Raw genomic sequence first — 24406 nt, forward strand, 5'->3', positions numbered from 1 at the left:
AATCAAATATAGGAAATGGAAAGCTTCACTCATCTTTGAATAATCTAACCGACATTTATAACAGGTCTCATAGTATCTCTGGATAAGTCCTTCCTCAAATTTGCCTGAACGAATCCTGAAACATGGCCCACAGCACAGTGGGTTGTATCCTGAAAATCATGAGAAGTAAACTTGTGAAAGGGAACTTTCCCATGTCTTCTTCCCCACTGCAGTCTCCTGTATCCCTCAAAATACCTCTCCAGAAAGGCAAGAAACCACTTGAACAGTGTGGGATGTGATGCATGGGTTGCCGGGGAGGAATATGGGAATGGGCTGTACCTCAGAGGCAGAGCACATTTTTTGCATGCAAAAGGTACCAGATTTAATCCCTGGTATCTCCAGATAGTGCTGAGAAAGTCTCTTGCCTGAAACTGTGCAGAGCGGCTTACCAGCCATTGTCGAAAATATTGAGCTAGGTGGACCAATGGTCTGACTTGGTATAAGCCAGCTTCCTATGAATCACTCAGTTCTCCCCACCCCCATTAGCTCCATGCCCTATCCTACACCATTCAGGTCTGCTGACTCTCCAGAGAGGCTTTGGGCCACTTGTGTTTTACATGCCAAGAGATTCAATTCCTGCCATCTCCTGTAGGGCAGGGGAAAACTGCAGCCAAAAACCTGGAGAGCCACTACCAGTCAACACAGACAATACCAAGCTCAATGAGCCAATGGTCTGACTCAGTGTAAGACAGTTTTATATCCAAGATGCCTTTGCCCAATTATGGCCAATTTCCCTTCAAACAGAAGCCCCCACATCCCATCCCATGCTTCTTAGGAAGTTCCCTAACCCTCCAAAGAGGCTTTTTGGAGGATGCAGTTGGAAGAGGAGACTGAACATTTCTCTTTCATGGACTTCCTTCTGAATGCAGTGTTCAGGATCCAATACATTAAAAAAATATTTTGAGAGTATATTACATGTAACAGATTATATTGTCCTTTGAACAAAACAAATCTAGACTTTTACAAAAGCAGCAATCCTAAAGATTACTTACACCAAGTAGTGATAGCTAATTGTGAAATATAGTCTAACCGCCAATTCTGTGTTACACAATTCTCATGATTGTCCTTGAGCCAATATACAGTGCACTCCAAGTATCCTGCCTATATGTGTGCAAACTAAGAACTTGTACTCATAACAATGCTCCTGTAACACAGAACCATATAGTAATCAAACTGATTCTTCTGCCTGGAGGGCAGGGCTTGTTTGGAACCCTTCCATTGGAGAAAGAAGGAATCGTCCTTTGGTTCCCAAGCCTTTCTCCAAGAGAAACCTGGGATAAAGCAATATACAATTAGCACCCAAAAAGTATAATTAATTGAAATTCTGCATCACCCCTGATCATTGCCAATCCTTTGGCTTCTGGAGATATCATCAGAAATTTACTTTCTTTTCATAAAGACTAGAAACTTGATTTGTAAAAAGGAAAGAGGGGGGAGAGAAAAGACGTCCTCACTTCAGCACTGGTTGAACTGCAATGTTTTAGACTGTAAGCCTGCAGCTGGAGACTGGCTTGCTTCTTTTAACTATGTATACAACACTTAATACAATTTAGGTGCTTTATAAATGATAAACTGAACAACACTGAAGAAAGACAAGATATATCTATACCATGTAAATGAAAAGTTGGGTCATACAAAGAAAGGACACAGGGATTCATTCTGAAATTTAGAAAACACTTTTTTTGCATTTGCAATTTGACAAAGAGATCATGTATGAGAATTTATCCTCAGAAAAGCAAATGTCAGCTCTTCCCATATGAAACAACTGCTACTAGTACTACACATTGTTAAACTCCCCAGCTGTGCATTAGGTGCAAAGTCCACATTAAAATAATGGGACTAGGAGATCTTAAAGATTGAAACGGAAACAGAGTTGCTTTCCTCTGAATGGCTATTCTGAGACTATTTCCCATGTAGACCCATATTTTTGACTTGCACATATGTGGGATTGCATCTTCCAAAACACCTGATCTGCCAGATGGGAGAGGTTAAGATGAGGCAGATCATACACCCACACATATACATATATGGCACAGAGTGATCATGCCAGCAAAAAAACTGTACAGCACTTACAGGTCTGTTCTAGCCAGAGCTTGGAAAAGTTACTTTTTTGAACTACAACTCCCATCAGCCCAATCCAGTGGCCATGCTGGCTGGGGCTGATGGGAGTTGTAGTTCAAAAAAGTAACTTTTCCAAGCTCTGGTTCTAGCCCTCTCTCTTGCCACCCCTGTACTGTTGCTTGTTTGTGGCTCATCTTCTGAGGTCCTGCCTCCAACCTGAGTTTTATCATGAAAGAAAGAAGGGGCATAAATGTAATCAATAAGTAAAATAAATCCTTTGTCCTCCCTTGCCTGCCTTTCTTTATTTTCCTTTCTCCCATGGAAGAAGGTCTCTGTACCCTTAATAAGATGTAATATTGTCCAGTGTAGGTGATACTACCCAAGAACAAGTCTTGTGATGAAGGAAGGGATAGGACTCAAGAGTGTTTTTATGTCAACAAGAAAATCTCTGTGTATTTCTGAATGCATCTGTAATGTTTAACTTGTGCTTTACCAATGCATTCTGAATTCACTTGGACTGAAATTATTCCAATAGTCCCTTCAACTCATCTGTAGGGGTGAAGTGTTGGAAATCCTTATTTTCATACGTTTCTGTATGTTAACACGTAGGGTGGTGCAAGGGATTGTGCCACCTAAGGTGGACTGCAGCTCTGCCACTGCTCCCCTTCTCCTCTAGGCAACAGCTCCACCATCCTGTTCCCCCATCTCCCATTCATCATTCTTCTCCTCTCTTACCTTCTTTTGCCACCACATTAGCTGGTCGTCTCTCCACTGCCCCCTCCACTATTACCATTCTGCCTAAACTTAGTTTTTCTAACTTTAAACAGCCTGTCTCCACCATGGCAAAGTGTAGCCATGGATCAGGTAATCTCTCGGCCACCAAGTCCAGAATGCCTTTCTCCCTAATTTATAGGCCGTATTAACTGGTAATGGCAAACAACAGAAAGAAAGATCATGGCAAGTGAAATCTTTTTTAACACCCATCGGGGGGGGGGGGTTTCGCCTGAAGAAGAGCATCTGAAAACTGAGGAAGTGGAAATCATACATTGTGTTTTAATTAGATGAAGCAATTATAAATTCCCAGTGCTGGCATCATTCCTACTCTGCAGATGCTGGGGGAAAATGTCATTCTTAAAGTGTAAAGTGGCATTTTAGCTATCTTTCAACCCCCTTGTTTCTGACAAACTGATACTATACAGCATGAAAACATTCCCTGACTGGTACAAGTTTTAGATACTGATACCAAAAAAAAAAAGGTTTGAAAGAGTTATTGACATCTCATACAGTATCCCATATGTCATTAGCCTAAAATGACAAATGAAGAACATGCCATTTCTCTAGATGGAAGTGCAGTAACAGTGCCTTTAAAAAGGCTCTTGACTTTGATGCATTTTTGGTAACACAGAAGACTGAAGCTTATCAGGTTTATAGGAGACTTGATTACATAGGAATCTAATTATTGGAAATCTATTTAGTTGTCCTGTTTGCTAAGGCAAAGGTTAACGAGAACTGCATTGAAAAAACCTCCTGTGGTATTACAAAGTATTTCTTATGGTGCATAAAATGTAAATGAAAAGTATTCTCATCAAGTCCTTTAACTCTTTGTTAGAAGTCAAATCTCTGCTGTTGTGTGGTACCACAGAGAAATATTTCAAAAATTTAGTTATTACTAAGAGAGGGAATTTTTTAAAAAAAGAAGGGGGGAACTGACGCAGACACTGGAGAGCTGCATATAAGATATAAACTTTATGAGTGAATTGTCTATAAATGGCAAAGGAGGGAGAAGCATTCTGTTATTGCTAATGTTAAATCTTCATAAATATTAAGTTGGAGGCTCTAATTTCAGATAGAAATTAATTATATTTTTGGGAGTAACACATTCAGAAGTGTTTACACAGCTGACAGGCCTCAGCTGCAGTAGTTTCAAGATGGGAGCTTTCTGGACTCGTCTGCTTGAAAAGCAGATAACTTAACAATCACCAGTTTCATTAAACTTGAAAAGAAAAAAATCACCTGCAACATTGTCACTTGTTAAAAGAGAGTTTAAAAACAGATTTGTGCATTTCATACAAGCTGGACATCCTATCCTGCAAGGAGGTGACTCATTTTTGTTGAGCTGGATGTTTTCCAAACAGCTGCTGGCATTTGCATTAGAAATCATGGGTTTTCAAATCCTTTCTGGCCTAAACTCAAACAGCAACAGATGACAACACATCAATATATTTCAGAGGTTGCAATTAACCTTATCTATTTTTTTATATATTTAAAGCTTCAGTTCTGCTTCCAACGCAAAGACTAGCTACTTTCTCTGAAAATATCAGTGAAGCACTGTTCTGCCAAATGGGCAGCAATGGGCAGCCATTCTTTGATTTCAGAATCTAACACAAAAAAATTAATGAAGGGAGAGAATGCATTTCCCAAAAGGTTGCAAAAGAAATCACCACCACTGTAGAAGTTATTGTGAGATTAAAATGTGAATTATGGTCCTAATTCTAAGAGCCTTTTGACAGTGGACTCTCTGACAAGCACACATATAATAAATCTTCTATTTTTATTTTATTTTTAGCAAATTCAGGAGGTCCTATTCCCTTCATATCACAAACTGACTCTTAAATCTTGGCAAATGAACTAGAGAAAAGTATGCATAGAAGTGCAGCCTTAAACATTTCTGGTAGTACTTAAGCATGTGCTCAAAGTTTCTTTGAATTAGGATGTTGTTCCTGAACAGGGGTCACAATGCAGGTGGTCCCACTGGTCTGTCACCTTCAAAAAAAATTGATCCCAAATTTTGTTAAAACCATAGTTAATCCCAAGTTCAAGACACTTTTTTTCCCCTTAATCATATGACAAGGCGGATAAGCTGGTACCTTTTTTAAAATAAACAATACATTGTAATAATCAAATAGTCACTAGACAAAACAGTTGAAAAGTTAAAATGTACCACAATTATAAATATATTTTTGAAACTTATAAAAGAATATAATATAATCATCTACAGAGTGAATTAAATTACATCAAAATATCATTATGAAACTTATATAGCATAAGGTCAGTGTATTATACATCTTCAATCCACCAATAAGGCCCCTCCTATTTTACTAAAAAGAAAAGAGTAGCAAAAATGATTTTAGCTATTATACGTTTGATTCTTTTATCTCAAACTTCCCCAAGCATGGAATATGGGTTATTTTGTACTGTGTTTTTCCAATAAACAAACTCCGTTTTTCAACAAACCTTATATCTTTGCCTTCCTTCTCTTGAAATGGAAATGGACTGCCTTCAAGTCAATCCCGACTTATGGCAACCCTATAAATAGGGTTTTCATGGTCAGCAGTATTTAGAGGGGGTTTACCATTGCCTCCCTCTGAGGCTGAGAGGCAGTGACTTGCCCAAAGTCACCCAGTGAGCTTCATGGCTATGTGGGGATTAGAACCCTGGTCTCTCAGGTCATAGTCCACCATTTTAACCACTACACCACACTTACATTGGTTAATTTAGTCATATATGCCACATCCCGTATCTTAGCTAGGCATGTAATCTGTTATCTGTGTCTGTGAAGACATTTCTTCACTGAGGCTTTTTCTCTTGTTCATTTACTTGGCACACTGAAACTTGTAAGCCACACAGTGTATGGGCACTGCCTATTCTAGCTCCCTCCAAAGCAGAGAGTAGGAATCCTAGACTGTGCTCTGATGTATAACTAGTCATTTCAATTCACCTATTCAAAACCAGTTATTAAATAAATGCTTCAGTGTTTTACTGGAACAGTCGAGCAGTTAAGTATGAAATATTGAATTTACCTACCCAGGAGTACTGTAAAAATGCAATAAGTGTTTTCCATAGAGTTTGAAAGCAAAACACAATGCATACTAGAAAATGTGGTAAATTGTGACTTACTGAATCATCTGTAGCAGAAGCAGGCCAGCCTTCCCACAGCTGATGACGAACAGGGATGCTAGTCAGGTCATAGACATTTCGCTTAACCTACAAAAACAACCCAAAATTGTTTAAACAAACTACTGTTTTTATAACTATTTATCCTTTATACAGTCATTTAAAATGTGCAAATGATTATTTCATTGAGCCTCACAACAATCTTCTTCAGCGTTTCAGATTTTACTGTTTTACTTTTGTAAAAGATGAGAAATGATAATTTGCTCATAACAACCACTGAGACATCTAATGGGACCTGAGACCCTACTTCAAGGTACCTATATCCAAGCCAGCTGGACCAGAGCTTGGAAGTAACTTGTTACAAGTATTGAATTACTTGTAATTCATTACTTTTTTGAGGAAAGAGCGGGTAACTCCTTTACATTTTGATTGTAATAGAACTAGGAGTAATTTTATTACTTTTGAGGAGTAATTGTAATGTTTCCAGCGTTACTTTTGGACATTACTTGGGAGGGGAGCAAGGGAAGTCTTCTGCTCCTCTGATTTGTGGATGAAAATCAGGTGCCTCAAACTGGGCTTCTGTGCAGTGTTGCTCTTCCATCATGCTCTGTGGGTGGGTAGGAGGCGACAAGGGAGGAGGTGGAGAGTGAGACGGGATGGAGTGGAGAAAACAATTGTTTAAAAAAATTGATGGTGAAAGGAGGAGAACGAGGCAGCAGCAGAATGGAGATAAAGAACTGTGGAAGTGAAAGATGACAACGTGCGTGTGTGTGTGTGGCACAGAAAGTGGCCTCCACCACCCTCTCTGGCTACTGTGCTGCATTTGCAGTATTTTAACTTTCTGCTTCTCAGGGGAAAATGTTTGCTTGGGTGAGTGTCCCTTAGTTGGTGGCAGGGCAGGGTCTGGGAGGTGGTTAAGTGAGAGAGATTATGCTGGCTGGCTGAGTGGGGTGGTTGCACTTGGTTTGACGTGCAAAGATCTGAGCAGTGGCCTCTACCTCCCTCCCCACCTCCCTTACCAGCAGAGAGATCACCATTGCTATCTTATGGATAAAAAGAATTATTCTACTACCTCTGTATGTGTGTGTTTATTTTTAATGTTGTTTTAGACTACAGCAGCCAAGGCTAGCACCTTGTAGGCATTTTTTTAAAAAAGCAATTGAAATTTAATTGTAGTGATTACCTTTGAGAAAAAGTAAAGTAATCAGTTACTTTAAGAGCAATTGTAATTGTAACGGTAATTACTAGATTTTTGAGCCATGTAATTGTAACTGTAATTTATTACTTTTTTAAAGTAGTCTTCCAAGCTCTGAGCTGGACTGCCACCTTCTAGATAGATTACTTTAAAAGATATTGGCATGGATTCAAAGTGCCTAGTACAAGCAGAAAGGCACTTCTATTCATGAAAAGTACCCTCCCCAATTTTCAGATACACCCCTCCCACTGCAGCTCCCCACACCATTTTCCACACACTTCCAGAGGATCCCTCAGGAGCAGGTTGTAGCTCAGGGGGCTGCAGTGGGAGGGGTGTCATCATCAATAACTTTTGCTAAGCCTTTCCACACTGTGAAGTCAATGCCATTTGAGAATGCACATCATCCACTTATTGTTATTTTTGCTACCAAATCAGTCTCAAGAGATCCTGACACGATAAAACATAAGCCAACGCCGAAGCAGGACAGAAAGTATCTAAAAAATTTAACAACAGAGAGTAACTAAACATGTTTAGTATCTTTAGTCTAAAGATCTCCATAAAGTGGCATCTATATGCATCTTAAATATTTCATCATATAGATAAAAATGTATATAGGGTTGTATTCAGAGTAGACCCATCAAATAAATGAAACTAAGGTAGTTATAGCTATTGACTTCAATGGGTCTACTGTGAGTAGGACCAGCATGGACTATCACCCTTTATTTCAATAATTATGAATATTTAATCAGAATTTAATATTTTAGTTTCTCACATTACATACATACTAAAACAGCCAGATGAATAAAGGAAAAGCCTCCCTTCCCCCAAGCCTGTGAAGTATAAATAACTATAATCTGGAGTTGGATTCCTTACATTCCTTTCTAATTCCAAAGTACAACACCACAGCATTATGAAATAAACAGTATTCTCCTTTTTCCATTCACTCATCTGTAACTGCACTGATTTCAATAACATTCCTTTGCTATTCTAAGCCTGAAAGGCATGCTCTGGTTATAGTGTTATGTTGGTATAAAGCACAATGCCAGACTGATGTGCTGAACAAAAGTGATCAAAGTTCGAGCAACGTTAGCCAACGCACAAGTATTCTGCCTCATTATTCAACCAGAATGACATCTGTTGAGCAACTCATTGCAGAATACACTAGCTGTTAGAGACCGGCCTCAGCTGGGAGGTACCGTGTAAAATGTATTAGGGTTATGTTTGGTTAAACAAACTGCTGAGACTATATTCACAAATGGGTTCTGAAAAGATGCCAAAGTCAGTCCTTTCTCTAACCACAGTAAGTTAAAAAAAAGAAGTTTGCTCTCCCAGTGATGCACCAATGATATAATCGTTTAAAAATCTGTCCATAAACACAGTTTAAAATGTATTTATATAATATGATCTGTGTTGGAAACATTTTTTTTACGTATAATGAATGTGATGCCCATATGTTGCTATGCAGACAGGTCCCAAGCAACCAGGGGGAAAGAGGAGAGAGACTTTAGCTGGACTGGGGAATCCAAGGGGAGAGCCAACGTGGGCTGCAAACTCATTACCATAAGAGAGAAAAATGAGACTAACTGTAGATCAGGGATGGAGAATCTGTAGCCCTTCTGATGTTGCTGTACTCTCATCAGCCCCAGCTTACATAGTCAAGGCTCAGGGGTGATAGGAATAAGAACGTAAGAAGAGCCTGCTGGATCTGACTAATGGCCCATCTAGTCCAGCATCCTGTTCTCACAGTGGCCAACCAGATGCCTGTGGGAAATCCACCAACAGGACCTGAGCACAAGAGCACTCTCCCCTCCTGTGGTTTCCAGCAGCTGGTATTCAGAAGTATACTGCCTGCAACTATGGAGGCAGGGCATAACCATCATGACTAGTAACATTTGATACCCTTATTCTTCATGAATTTGTCTAATCCTCTTTTAAAGCTATCCAAGTTAGCCTCCTCTGGGAGCGAGTTCCACAGCTTAACTATGTGCTGAGTGAAGAAATGCTGTCTTTTATCTGTCCTGAATCTTCCAGCATTCAACTTCATTGGATGTCCACAAATTCTAGTGCTATGAGAGACACAGAAAAACCTCTTTCTCCACTCTCTCCATGCCATGCATCATTTTATAAATACCTGTCATGTCATCTCTTACTTGCCTTTTCTTTAAACTAAAAAGCCTCAAATGCTGCAACCTTTCATCATAAGGGAGTCACACCATCCCCTTGATAATCTTGGTTGCCCTTTTTTGAACCTTTTCCAACTCTGCAATATCCTTATTGAGGTGATGTGACCAGAACTGTACACAGTATTTCAAATGCGGTCACACCACAGATTTGTATAATGGCATTATATTGGCAGTTTTATTTTCAATACCTTTCCTAATGATCCCTAGCATGGAATTTACCATTTTCACAGCTGCCACACACTTGGTCAACACCTTCCTGGTCAATCATTACCAGTTCAGACCCCATGAGCGTATATGTGAAATTAAGATTTTTTGCCCCAACATGCATCACTTGACACTTTCTCACATTAAATTGCATTTGCCATTTTACCACCCATTCAATCAGTTTGGAGAGGTCCTTTACTCACCTGGAGCAGCTCATTACAATCTCTTTTTGTTTTAATGACCCTGAATAATTTAGTGTCATCAGCAAACCTCACCACCTCACTGCTCACCACTAACTCTAGTTTGTTTATGAACAAATTAAAAAGCACAGGTCCCAATACCAAATCATGGAGGACTTCACTTTCTACATCCCTCCACTGAGAGAACTGTCAATTTATTACTATTATCTGCTTCCTGATACTTAACCAATTCCTAATCCACAAGAGGACTGCTCCTCTTATTCCATGACAGCTAAGCTTACTCAGGAATTCTTGGTAGGTACCTTGTCAAAAGCTTTTTGAAAGTATACTGTGTCAACTGGATCACCTCTATCTATATGCTTGTTGACACACTCTCAAAGAACTATACAGGCATACCCCGCTTAATGTCGCTTCACTTAACGTTGCCTCTCTATAACGTACATGCTCCATATGCCTGTATTTCTCCAGAAACGCAATGCAGCAGCAGAGGCTTTAGCGCGTGGGGGTGGAAATAGACGCGACTGCGCCACTGCAAATCAGCTGGGAGGCGCGATCGCGATCAGCTGGGAGGTGCGGCAGCGCAGCAGCAGAGACTTTGCCTTTCAACTTCCTTTTTACTAATCCCCTCATTTTTGGGAAATGTCCTCTTTTGAAGCCAAAAGTGACTGTGCTGGATTTTCTTGGCACTTTGCCATTTGTATGTATGTTTAATTTAATAGCACTGTGGTCACTGCTCCCAATTGGTTTGACAACACTGACATCTCGCGCCAGGCTCTTGGTGCCACACTTCTGGTTGGTTCCATGGCCAACTATTCTAGGGCACAGTCATTTAAGGTATCTAGAAATTGTGCCTCTTTGTTATGACTGGAACACATATGTAGCCAGTCTATGTAAGGGTCGTTTAAGTCACCCATTACTACAACATTTGCTCTTTTGGATACTTCCTTGATTTCATTCTTCATCTCAGGATCTCCCTGAGCATTTTGATCAAAGGATGATAGCACGTCCACAGTACTAAATTACTCCTGAGACACAGTATCACCACCCACAACAATTTCGTGGAGGAGTCTGCCCCTTTTCGGATTTCTAGCTTACAGGACTCAGTGCCCTCTTTGACACACAGAGCGACATTACCTCAAGGATGTCCTTCCCTGTCTTTCCTATAGAGTTTATATCCAGAGATAACCATGTCCCACTGGTTCTCTCCATTCCGCCAGGTTTCCATTATGCCCACTATATCAGTGCTGTCCTCCAAGACCAAGAACTCCAGTTCACTTATCTTGGCTTGGAGGCTTCTAGCATTAGTATTGGAGTTCACCAACATCTGGAGGACTACAGTTTTCTCTTCTCTAATGTAGATCATGCCTGAAGGAGTTTATGAAAACCTATTGCCTGTTTCTATATGCGGTGTCAAGATATTTTAAGATCTTGAGAGATTCTCGGGAGCCAATCATAAGCAGCATTAGAGCACTAAAATACTGAGGGAGAGGGAGAGAGCTTGTGTAGAAAAACTACAGGACTTCTACTTTAAGAGAAAGACGCCATGGCTTAGCACAAACTAAATTTCCGCTGGAGTTATAAAGATATGAGAGCGCACAGCTCATAGATCAGTGGCCCAGTTCACACTAACACTAAGCCAAACTTAGTGTGAACAAACAAATGTATGGGCTCTCGGAGAGGGGTTCCCAACCACTTAGCTCAGTAGCAAAAAGGAAGAGGAGCAAAGCCATGCTTAGCATGTTGTCCAAACCTGGTATCATGGTTTAGCTCTCCCAGATAAAGCTGTAAAACATAAGACAAACTTTGGTTTCAGCTTGTGGTTAGGAGAAAGCTAAATCAGCCTTTCCCAACCTTTGAGTTCCCAGATGTTGCTGGACTACAATTCCCATCATTCGTGACTATTGGCCATGCTGGCTGGGGCTGATGGGAATTACAGTCCAACAACGTCTGGGGACCCAAAGGTTGGTAAAGGCTGAGCTAAGCCATGAGTCTGGGTTATGATAACATGCTAAGCTTAGCTCAGGAGCAAAATGACCAAGGAGGAACAAAGCTGCTGTGATTGTCTCTCCAGGAGACCACATGTTTGCTCATTCGGGCTAAGTTTGGCATTGGCCCCCACCCTCTGGAACTCACTTCCTTTTGACCTCCGACATGCCTCCTCCCTGACAGGTTTTCGTCGAGCCTTAAAGACCTGGCTATTCAGGCAGGCCTATAGGATTTCTGGGGTGGATTAGTTTTTATGTTGTATTAATTGAAGGATGGTTTTAGATTAATTGATGATTGTGGTTTTTGATTTGTATACTGTATTTTATACCATTGTACGTCACCTAGAGTGTCCGTTAATTCGGATAGATAGGCGACTAACAAATAAAATTTTATTTATTTATTTATTTATCATCATCATCATCATCATCATCATCATCCTGCCCTTCCTCCCAGTAGGGTGGAACCGGGCCACTGATCTATGTGGCATGTTTTCCTAAGTCCCAGAATTCTTTATACTTGCTGAAATTTACTGTGCATAGGCTAGAGGACCCAGCTGGGTGTGACAGCCAACTAGTAGAAGAAGAGACAACCACTGTAACAATCAAGGACAGTGAGCCAACAGGATACACATCTCCCAAAATATAAAAGAGTTACTCTGCTAGTCTCCAATGTACACAGAAGAAATGACACTAGATCATATGAACAGGAAACAGTCTCTACAACTTGCATGATTAATATGTATGCCATGTTTGGCTATAAATACAAATCAGGCAGCCAGGAAACAAAAGGGTTGTAAACAAAATGACCTAAAGAAGTTAAAGGATACGGATACTCTAATCTTTCAAAACAGGAAAGACCTTGGGGGGGGCATACTACCAGTTGTACCAGGTCCAGAGAAATTGGTATAGATAATAGGCTCTTGCTCTCCTCCCAGAAGGACCCCTTCAGTGTGCAGAATTCTCTGACTGTAAACAGAAGTTCTTTCTGTTCACAGAGTGAAACTTAGGATCCAAGCCATCAGGGCCGTTGCCAGGCATGCTGGGGCCCTTGGGCACCAGCCTGCCCTGGGCCCCAGCACCCACACACACGCTCCACTTACCTAACTTTCCCTTGGTGAATGCTGCCTGTGCTGTGCATGACTATATTGTATTTTATTGTATTTTATTGAAATTTGATATGTACGTCGCCTAGAGTGGCTTCGGCCAGATAGGCGACCTAAAAATTAAATTTACATTTACATTTACATCAACCAAGATGGCAGCCGAGGCTTCCCTAAGGGATGCCTCTGCCGCTATCTTGGTTGATGGCACACGTGTGCTATGCGCATGTATCCCTGCCATCAAACAAGATGGCGGCAGGGGCATCAGCCCCTTATGGAAACCTCGGCTGCCATCTTGGTTGATGGCAGGCTTGCACCTGCAGTGCAACCAGCATTTACATCAAGGGAAAGTAATGTGGGACATGCTCGCGGGCATCGTGGGCCTGTGTGGCAGTAGGGGGGTGTCTTGGAGTTCCCTATTGCGATCCGCGGCAGGGTCGGAAGCCAACGCTGCCGCAGATCGCAGAAAGGAGCGCTACCCACCAACCCACCCTAAGGAGGGGCCCTCCAACTCCAGCTCTGCAAGCTATTGTTGTTGGGTGCTGTTGCTATATTTAGGCCTTAGAAAGAGACCGAGAAAGGTTGCAACTTGAATAATTTTCAACAGTTGAATAGTTTTTACCATCTATAACAATGCACTGTGGAAGAATTTGCTCACCACAACTCCTGTCAGCCCTGATCATGCTAGTTGTGGCTTTTGGAGTTGTAGTCCACACATTTGGAGGTTGTGTTGGTTACCCTAGACTCTAGCATGATAAAATAAAACATCCTTACTCAGAAGCTGATAACATGTTGTTGTTGTTATGTGCCTCCAAGTCGACTACAACTTATGGCGATCCTATGAATCAGCGACCTCCAAGAGCATCTGTCATGAACCACCCTGTTCAGATCTTGTAAGTTCAGGGTCTGTGGCTTCCTTTATGGAATCAATCCATCTCTTGTTTGGCCTTCCTCTTTTTCTACTCCCTTCTGTTTTTCCTAGCATTATTATCTTTTCTAATGAATCATGTCTTCAAGGTACTCCCATTCTCTTAGTGCCTTTTTGGTTTTTACACCTGATGAGATCATTGATCATTGCTAACATCATGATTCTGAATGCTGGGATTTCAACGGGAGTCAGGTTTGAATACTGCACCATGTGCCATGTATATTCTGAACAGATCTTATATTTTCAAGAAGTAATGTCTTTTTTTTTCTTTTTTCAGTCTACATCTCTGCAGTCTGTAACCTCTTACTTTGAGTATATTTCAACTGAAATTATATTCTCCAAAGTTATACACCTTGAAATTGCAAGTGTAAATCTTCAATGGTTGCAATTTTATTTATTCAAATTTATTTATTCAATTTTTATTTGCCATTCAAACCAAAAGTTTGTTTCACAAAAACTTTCTGGTACAAGAAGCTAGTAAGTTGTTTAGAAAACTTCATTTGGGAAAATATGGATAAAAATATCCAGTCTAAATTAATTGTTTCACAAAGTATTACACAAACTTTGCAGAAAACTGCAAAATCTGGAACATCAAAAGAAGAAATTAATATCATAATCTATTATTATTATTATACTACCAAATACCTGCTTCTTATGATAGGATGTAGGAAGATACACGAGCAAGAAATCCAAGTTCTATCAAGTAAGGCAATTAAGAACAAAATCAAGCTAATTGCTGAGCAGCTTTATCTGTTTTATAAATGTGGCATTATTTTAAGATTATCATCAATGGAATATCAAGGTTTGCAATGTGATGTATAACTAGATGTCTCTGTCTTTCAAATATCACATGCCCTGCCCCTAGCAGACTTGTTGTTCAAGGGCACCTGCAGCAGCATTGGAAAACAAACAGATCAATACAACAGACAAATGGAGTGGTGAGGGGTCATTTACGCATGATTGTATTACAGAGTAGGTGGGTTCCAATGATTCTCTGAGAGAGAGAGAGAGAGATTATGTGCATGTGTAATGCCGCTTTACTCAGGTTAGTCAAGATACGGCCTAAGGCTGAAATCATAAACTCATTTACTAGAGAGTACATACCACTGAACACACTGAGTAAACATGATTAGGGTTGCATTTTCAAAGTTTAAAAGGACAGTGTAGGAAAAAGAAAAGGTACTTTGCAGTGCAATCCTGTGCATGTCTACTCAGAAGTAAGCCCCATAAAGTTCATTGGGATTTACAGGATTGAAGCCTAATACACTGGAGTATGTCAGTCAGACTTGAGACCACAAGTTGCTGCAAGATTTTTTTTCATCAGCTTTTCCAGGTCAAGGACCCAGTTCAACCTCATATGTACTATGGTACTCAAATTATCTTTTATAATGTTGTCATATCTTTTATCTTAACTTTGATTTTTAAATTGTCTTATCTAGATCTCTCCATCTCTTCCTCCCCCAGTTTTCTTTCTCCTTTTTGTGCTCTGACTTTCTCTCTAAACCATTTTCCTCTCATAAGAAGAACTCTGCTGGATCAGATTAAAAGTCAGTCTAGTCCAGACCAAAGAGATGCCAGTGGAAATCCTGCAAGCAGGGCATGAGTACAGCAGCACTCTCCCCACTCACATTTCACAGCAACTGGTATTCAGAAGTATACCACCTCTTAGACCAGCCTTTCCCAACTAGTGGGCCACCAGATGTTGTTGGACCACAATTCCCATCTTTCCTGACGATTGGCAATGCTGGCTGAGGCTGATGGGAGTTGTGGTCCAACAACATCTGGTGGCCCACTAGTCGGGAAAGGCTGTCTTAGACTGAATGTAGCCCACAGCTATTATGGCTAGTATTTATTGATAGTGTTATCTTCCATTACTTTGTCATCCCTTTTAAACCCATCCGAGTCTGGTGGCTACATCTTGTGGTAACAAATTTCATCATCTTTCTTTTGTCTGTCCTGAACCTTCCAACATCCAGCTTCATTTGATGCCCATGGGTTCTAGAATTATGAGGGAGAAAAACTTCACTTTCTTCACATCATGCATAACTTTTTTAAAAACTAAAACCCTGCCCCATATGTTGTAATGTATCTTCATAGGGGAGTACCTCCACACCCTTGATACTTTTGATTCCCTTTTTCTGCACCATTTCCAGTTCTTTTTCAAGTGTGGGGATCAGAACTGTACACAGAACTCCAAGTGCAGTCTCACCATACATAGATTTGTATAATAGCATGATATTGGTAATTTTCTTTTCAGTCCTTTTCCTAATGATTACTAACATTGGTCACAGCTTTTTCACAGCTGCCACACACTAGGGCAACATCTTTAGCAAGCTATCCACTGTAACTTCAAGATCTCACCACCAATTCAGACCTTATTAGCATATATGTAAAGCTGGGATTTTTGCTCCAAGGTGAATGAATTTACACTTGTTTCGGTTGAATCACACCTGCCAATTTAATGCCCAATAACCCAGACTGGAGAGATACTTCTGGAGCTCTTCTCAATCCTTTTTTGTTTTCCCACTCTAAACAATGTGGCATCATCTGAAACTTTGACACCTCACTGCTTGCTAATATTTATGAACAAGTTTAAAAGTGCAAGTCCCAATATAGGTCCTTTGAAAATCCTACTTGTTACATCTCTCCATTGTGAGAACTGTCCATTCAGGTTCTCTGCAATCTTCTTTTCCTCCGTGAGCACGTTTGACTTCTCATCCATTTCCCTAGCTGGTTTCTTGCATCTAATGTATTTAAGTTATTTGTTATTGTTGGTTTTAAAGTTTCAAGTGAAATGTGTCTTAAATTCTCTTCTCTCTTTTTTCTCCCCATCCCTTATTTTCTGCTTGTATTTCTTTTGTCAATTTCCCTTTCTTTTTGTTCTCATTTGCACAAAACTTCTGAAGGAAGCCTTTTTGGCCTCTTAACAGCTTCCTTTACTCATTAACCACATTAACCACAGGCACTCTCTTAGCCTTGGTGCTACCTTTCTTGATCTGCAGTATGTATCATAGTTTAGCTTCTGTTGTGGACGGGTAGTTTTGAATAACCTCTAAGCCTTCTGAGCAGACACGACCCTCTTGGTTTTCTCATTCAACTTCCTTTTAATCAATCCCTTCATTTTTAGGACATGTCCTCTTTTGAAGTCAACAGTGATTGTGTTGGACTTTCTTGGCAATTGTCCATAGACAAATAGGACTATGATCACTGTTCCAATTGGTTCAACAATTTTGCAGTAGATCTTGGGAGCCACTTAAGATTAATTCCAATCACCTCCCCTCTCATTGGTTCCATGACCAACTGTTCTATGCCAGTCATTCACGATATCACTAAAAACTGTTTTTGGTGCAATTCAGTTGGAGGTTACAGGCCACCAGCCTTAATTATAGTACGATGAGATGGCCAGACTTTAAAAGTGAGCATATCTCAGCTGGACTGCCTTCAAGTCAATTCCAACTTATGGTGAGCCTGTGAATAGAGTGTTCATGGTAAGCGGTATTCAGAGGTGGTTTACCATTGCCTTCCTCTGGGGCTGAGAGGCAATGACTGGCCCAAAGTCACCCAGTGAGCTTCATGGCTGTGTGGGGATTCAAACCCTAGTCTCCCATGTCATAGTCCAACACTCTAACCACTACACCACACTGGCTCTCATACTTAAGGCCAAACTAGCCTATTTTGTTTTCCCTCTCTTTAACGTAAAAGCAAGAGAAGGAGGCAGGGAACTAGATCTGGACTACAATAATGGGAAGGGGGCTTAACCTTTCCTCACTGCACTGCCTTCCCAAATGAAATTATCCCAAGCTGCTATTTGGCCTGCAAGGGGACACATACAGATATCATGCAGATCTCCCAAACCACATATAGTTTGGTCTGCAGTCATTCCAATGAGTTTTTTTGTTGGCTACAACTTCATTCAGTTTTCTTGCTCTAGTTGTGCCAGTCCCTGATATCTCAAAGAAAGTGGTAGGAGAAATCCCCACTAAAAATGGGGAGACACTTAGACCCAGCAGCTAAATACAAATACTAAGACAACTCTTTTTAAAAAATTTCAACATTCTTGATCCCTGCAAGGTTTTTTGCTCATGACCTCAATATTTCTAAAAATAAAGATGTCTGATAGGCCGAACCAGGATTTTTAATACTTTCAGTGTAAGAATATCATAGAATACAAACTTCACACATGCAGTCTCCCACTCAAATTTACACCAAAGCTGTCACTGGCCACATCTACACCAGACCTTTATTTCACTTTTGACAGTCATGGCTTCCCCCAAAGAATTCTGGGAAGTGTAGTTAGTGAAGGGTGCTAAGAGTTGCTAGCACACATGCTAGTTCCCCTCACAGAGCTTCAATTAGAGCAGCTGCCTATTAAACCACTCTGACCAGGGGAATAGGAGTCTCCTAACACCTCTCAGCACCCTTCACAAACTACATTTCCCAGGATTCTTTGGGGGAAACCATGACTGTCTAAAGTGAAATAAATGTCCGCTGTGGGTGTGCCCCGATTAGCCAAGCCCAGCAGCTGTGAGTCTGGCTTTTAGAACACTAACAGTTGGTTCTTACTGAGCATGCCCACACGTACCATTGACTTCAATGCTAAATTTCTTAAATTAATGAAAAATCAGCCTGGCACTTTTTAAACTTTTAAACTGCAGAAGACAAAGGTCAGAATATGGGGCAAGGTCAGTAATAGGATTACAGGTACTCTGCGAACATGGCTAATTTTAATTAATTTCAACAAAGTAGGAGAACTCTGGCAGAAAAAGGTCCATCAGGGGTCTGTATTTTTTCTCTCTTTTTACACTGAGCTCTCAATTGTGTCTGACTGCTTTGTGTATCACCATGAAAATTTAGAGGGTTGTTAAACAGGCATTGCTGAATTCAGGACTATACGTTTTGTGAGGTTTTGTTTTGAAATGACCTTATAGGAAGCAGCAGTATGGCAAGGGGGGTATTTTCAATTTAACATTGTGGAATGCGAAAAATCCATGCTGGCTATAGTATACAGCCACTCCCATAACCTGTGCTTGTTCTCTACAATACTATTCTCAAATCTTGTAGAGCAACCAGTAACTCAGTGGGTGCAGCAGAATGCTTTGCTAGAATGTAAATGAGAATAAACTGCACATTTCTTAATGTTGACAGTGGATGAACATGTTTGAAGGCACTTAGCTGTTTATCATGAGTTTGGAAGGCCAGATACTTTAGCACATATGGTGACATTTTCCAGCTTGACAAAGTATGGGCCAAGAGTTTGGTGTAAGCCTGCAGCGTGTGTTCCTTTGTCTATGGGCTTTCAAACTCTGTTTATTTGGCTGCAGTACTGGTAACACAAGAGTTGTTGGATAATCTGAATCCCTGGGGTTTGACAAGTGAAAAGAATGTGAAACCTTATTTAAGAAAAACCTAAAAGAAATTTTAAAAACTCCCCTTTAACAGGCATGGAAGCTTTCCCCCAAAACCTGGACAAAAATAGTGAATATTAAGGATACTGCACTGATCTCAGGACTGGCATATTATCATAGCATCAAAATGTCTCTGAATAGTTTCAACACCCATCTAATTGATTTTACATTACAAAATGAGATGTCATACTTTATAGGTAAACATAGATATGCTGGCAAAGGCAGCACATTTCAAAAACTCCTGCCTTACAATACTAATTTGTTATGTGCCATCAAGTCAATTTCAACTTATCGCAACCCTATGAATCAGCAACCTCCAATAGCATCTGTTATAAACCACCCCATTCAGATCTTGTAAGTTGAGGTCTGTGGCTTCCTTTATGGAATCAATCCATCTCTTGTTGGGTCTTCCTCTTTTTCTACTCCCTTCTGTTTTTCCCAGCATTATGGTCTTTTCTAGTGAATCATGTCTTCTCATTATGTGTCCAAACTATGATAACCGCAGTTTCATCAGTTTAGCTTCTAATGATAGTTCTGGTTTAGTTTGTTCTAACATCCAATTATTTGTCTTTTTCGCGGTCCATGGTATGTGCAAAGCTCTCCATATTTCAAATGAGTTGATTTTTCTCTTATCCGCTTTTTTCACTGTCCAACTTTCATATCCATACATAGAGATTGGGAATACCATGGTCTGAATGATCCTGACTTTAGTGTTCAATGATACACCTTTGTATTTGAGGGCCTTTTTTAGTTTTCTCATAGCTGCCCTCCCCAATCCTAGCCTTCTAATTTCTTGACTATTGTCTCCATTTTGGTTAATGATTGTGCCAAGGTACTGATCCTTGACAAGTTCAATGTCCTCATTGTCATCTTTAAAGTTAACATAGTAAATATAGTAGTAAAGAAGAATGGCAGAGCAGAACATTCTGAGCAGGAGTTTCATTCTGTTATTTAGAAAAATCCCAGATAAACATTCACGGATATTAATAGAGACTTCCCATCAAAATTTAGGTTTTGAATCTAATATGGTATGATAGTTGTAATAGTAATATTAAGTTAGTAGGTTGACAAATAGCATCTAAAAGTAGAGATCCACAGTAATTCAAAATATGGGGGGTAGGTTGTGTGCAATTGCTTCAGAGTATCCATTACCATCACCCTCTCACGCAATCACACCACCACACAAACTAGTCACATGCAAAAATCATATACAAACACAATGCTTATGCACACCATTAGCAGGCACCACTCATACACACACGAAGTAATTGCTGACCAATATTTCAATGATACCTTTTCTCTTCTAAATTTCACATCTGCTAAAATGATTAATATTGCTTTTATCAGATCCTTAACTTCCACAAGATAACTAAAATTTAGCACAATTCTGAACAAGATAAAAATAAACTTAAATCAAAAGGTCTCTTTTGTTTTCAGAAATATAACTACTAGTATCATATACTGTAAGAGTAAAGCATTCAACTCCACAACACATTCTCATACAGATTGCATCTAATTATAAATATGCTTCATAATGAACACTGAAGTCTGTGGTATTAAGTATTCTTACATTGTCCTATTAAGCTACTAACAAGCTGTCTTACTATATTCATACAATGAATTCTTTTTTAAAATAACTTCTATTTAAACTATTCACTAACAAAGCTATTCCTTTGCTCATCCCTGCCATAACCTGCTCTATTCAGAACCATATGGGAAAAGACATTAAATAACCACTGCAAAGCACAGACTTCTAGTATTAGTGCTACACATTGCATACCGCTATTCATTATTCCATGTCCCCTATTTAATCTATCATTAAGATTCAGTGACCCTACACTAAATTTAAAGCAGATCCTTCCTTCCTCCCATGCCTAAATTCACATACTTTTCTAGTTGTAGATGCCCTCAAGTATTACCCACTCTACAGGGTTTCTCTAATCTCAGCTCTGAGCTATGTTGTGCTATACAACCAAAGAATTGCTGTTGTATATCTTTAACTATGAAGGCTTGCACATAAAAAATACCCTGGGCTGTTTTATTAATAAAGCAAATTCTTATTTAGTAAAATCCAACACTGTTTTTAAGAACCAAAATAAAACCCCACAACATCCCATATTCTATAGTGACCCGAACTTTGTCTTTGACAAAGGCATTGACAATATATTTCACATGTTGTTACAGATTTTCTCAACAGTGGTCCATCACATCCAAAGCTTGCTCATCCATATCCTATTGTATCAAATCAAGATGTCAATTTAATGAGAAAATTTAAGTTTTAAAAAAAATAGAGGATGATTTATGTTCAGTTTTGTGTTTTAAAATTTGAAAAAGTGTAGCAAACATGTGCTCCATCATGCAATATCACTAGCTGCTCTAAGAACTTCATTAGGTTTCAAAGCATTTGGGGCTTTTTAGTTTATTTTTTTTTTTCAATAATTTTTATTCAGATTTTCATAAAACATACAAGACGAAATCATAAAACATTCAAAGACAAAAAACAAAATCAAAAATAGTTAAACAAAAAAAAAAAAAGAAAAAAAAACAAAAATAAAAATTAAAGAGTAAAATATTGACTTCCCATTTGTCAAAGATCAAATCAGTTATAAGTCTATAATATATAACAATCCTGTCTCTTAAGTCATATTATAAAATCACTTTCCTCCAGTAGTTATCTTACTTAATCATCAAATCTCATAAACATTACTTTATTCTTTCCACAAAAAGTCAAAGAGAGGTTTCAATTCTTTAAGAAATATATCTATCAATTTTTTTTCCAGATAAGCATATCGATTAATCCATCTCATTACTAATTATGATAATCTTATTGTCATAACCATAGTCAAAATAAACATTTCAATTAATCCATCACATCAGAATCTGTTAGGTTCAGTAATTTCAGTAGCCATTGTTCTATTATCCCTATTAGTTCCATTTTCCATCTTCCATCTTCAGTAGTCTTGTTAAGTCCAGTAATTTCAGTATCCAATCTTCCATTATCAGTATTCCATAATAATCTTGCTGTCAAAGCCATAGTCATATAGTAAGAGTCTGATGGGAATTACCTCTATCCCAAATATTTTCTTGCCATCCATTCTGAATAGGTTGCTGAAATACTGCTGTAAAATCATATCTCTGTTCTTTTTTTCAAAATACACTGGGTCATCTCTTGAAAGTTTTTCCATTGTCACATGGCTGCAGTTAATTCCATAGATTTTCTCTATATTGGGCTCCATCACATCAATCCAGTCCAGAAGATTATCCATGCCATTGATAACTTTATCTCTAGAATCTTCATTAATTTCTTCAGAGATAACATTGAGTTCCAAACAATAGATTTTATTTCTAAAGTCCATAGACTCCAAATCTTGTTCCTGTTCCACGTTTGTTCCAATCTCCGGGATCTCCTCTCTCACAGGGACCCCTGTTCCAGTCTCCAGGGTCTCCTCTCTCACAGGGACCCCTGTTCCAGTCTCCAGGGTCTCCTCTCTCACAAGGACCCCTATGTCTTTAATCTCCTGTGTCTCCAAACAATAGATTTTGTTTCTAAAGTCCATAGACTCCAAATCTTTTTCCTGTTCCACGTTTGTTCCAATCTCCGGGGTCTCCTCTCTCACAGGGACCCCTTCCAGGGTCACCTCTCTCACAGGGACCCCTATATCTTTAATCTCCTGCTTCATTTTACTCAATTCAATTTTCAGCTCCTTACAACCCTGTCGCAGGTTTTGTTTCGTTATCTCAATCTCATCCATTATTTTCTGAAGCATAGTTATTTCCAGATTCTCAGCCACTTTCTTAATTGCCATTTTAAAAGAAAAATATAGGAAAACCACTTCTTATTTCAGCAACAATTGGGTTAATACTCCAAACTTGGTGACATCACAGTATAAACAGAGCAGACAGCCTTATCTCTCCATGCTTAAGTAAACAAAATGCAGTTCCCAGGATCGAAACAATTAATGGCGGTCGTCAGGAAACAGATTCGTCAAAATAAAATAGACCAAAAAGAGAGTAGTCTCAGACAATATAATATTCTTCAAAATAAAAATCTGGAATAGAAATCCCTCTTCTGTGTATATCTTTAGAATGCAAATCCAGGACAGCTTTTTGCAACAAAAACAGAGATAAGCTATTAATTAGTGAGTAGCAGAGAGAAGTTATGGCTCCCCAGTGAGATGTCAAAAACCGATCAATCTGGCAAATCTCTTTTAAACAGCAACAATTTAAGTCAAGTAAAAGAAAAATATAGAAAGAAGGGTGCTTGCCTGTTAGTGCGTTCTCTCTTAGAAGATAAGATGAACGTTCGCTTTATCAGATAGAGCTTGTTGTTGAAAATCCGTCCCACCTTCGTCGGCTGGACCTCGTCCCATAAATTAATGAGATCTGGTCGTCCCAACAAAAATAGGCTTTGAGGTTAATCTCTTCGTTTCTCCCTACCCGGGAGAAGTTTAATCAGTCAAAAAAAAAAAAAATCTGACTGATATATCTGAATAAGCTTCTTTTGAGGCAGGAGCCCGTCTCAAAAGCAGGCACAGGCTAAGTCACCCTTCCCGGAAGTCTGGGGCTTTTTAGTTTAGAGAAAAGGCGGGTCAGAGGAGACATGACAGAAGTGTATAAAATTATGCATGGCATTGAGAAAGCGGATAGAGAAAAGTTCTTCTCCCTCTCTCATAATACTAGAACTCGTGGACATTCAAAGAAGCTGAATGTTGGAAGATTCAGGACAGACAAAAGGAAGTACTTCTTTACTCAGCGCATAGTTAAACTATGGAATTTGCTCCCACAAGATGCAGTAATGGCCACCAGCTTGGATGGCTTTAAAAGAATATTAGACAAATTCATGGAGGACAGGGCTATCAATGGCTACTAGCCGTGATGGCTGTGCTCTGCCACCCTAGTCAGAGGCAGCATGCTTCTGAAAACCAGTTGCCGGAAACCTCAGGAGGGGAGAGTGTTCTTGCACTCGGGTCCTGCTTGCGGGCTTCCCCCAGGCACCTGGTTGGCCACTGTGAGAACAGGATGCTGGACTAGATGGGCCACTGGCCTGATCTATCAGGCTCTTCTTATGTTCTTATGTTCTTAAAACTGGTTTATTGAGTAGCCTGGGAGACAGCTTTTGCACTGAGCTGGTATAAATTTCTCTTGGGTTTGGCAGTGTGTCCAGGATCTAAGAAGGCACTGTATCCTCTGGATCCATGCCTTCCCCTGATTT

General features: G+C 39.6%; 1 protein-coding gene across 1 annotated transcript in view; it reads right to left on the reverse strand.

Moving 5' to 3' along the window:
- Positions 1–24406, reverse strand: part of FAF1 (Fas associated factor 1) — a 299638-nt gene that overhangs the window by 160187 nt on the left and 115045 nt on the right. Inside the window, exon 8 of the mRNA XM_061632944.1 lies at positions 5998–6084. Coding sequence (XP_061488928.1) covers positions 5998–6084 — 87 coding nt within the window. The remainder of the gene's footprint in view (positions 1–5997; positions 6085–24406) is intronic.

Source organism: Rhineura floridana, chromosome 6 (genome assembly GCF_030035675.1).
Source record: "Rhineura floridana isolate rRhiFlo1 chromosome 6, rRhiFlo1.hap2, whole genome shotgun sequence".
Taxonomy (NCBI): domain Eukaryota; kingdom Metazoa; phylum Chordata; class Lepidosauria; order Squamata; family Rhineuridae; genus Rhineura; species Rhineura floridana.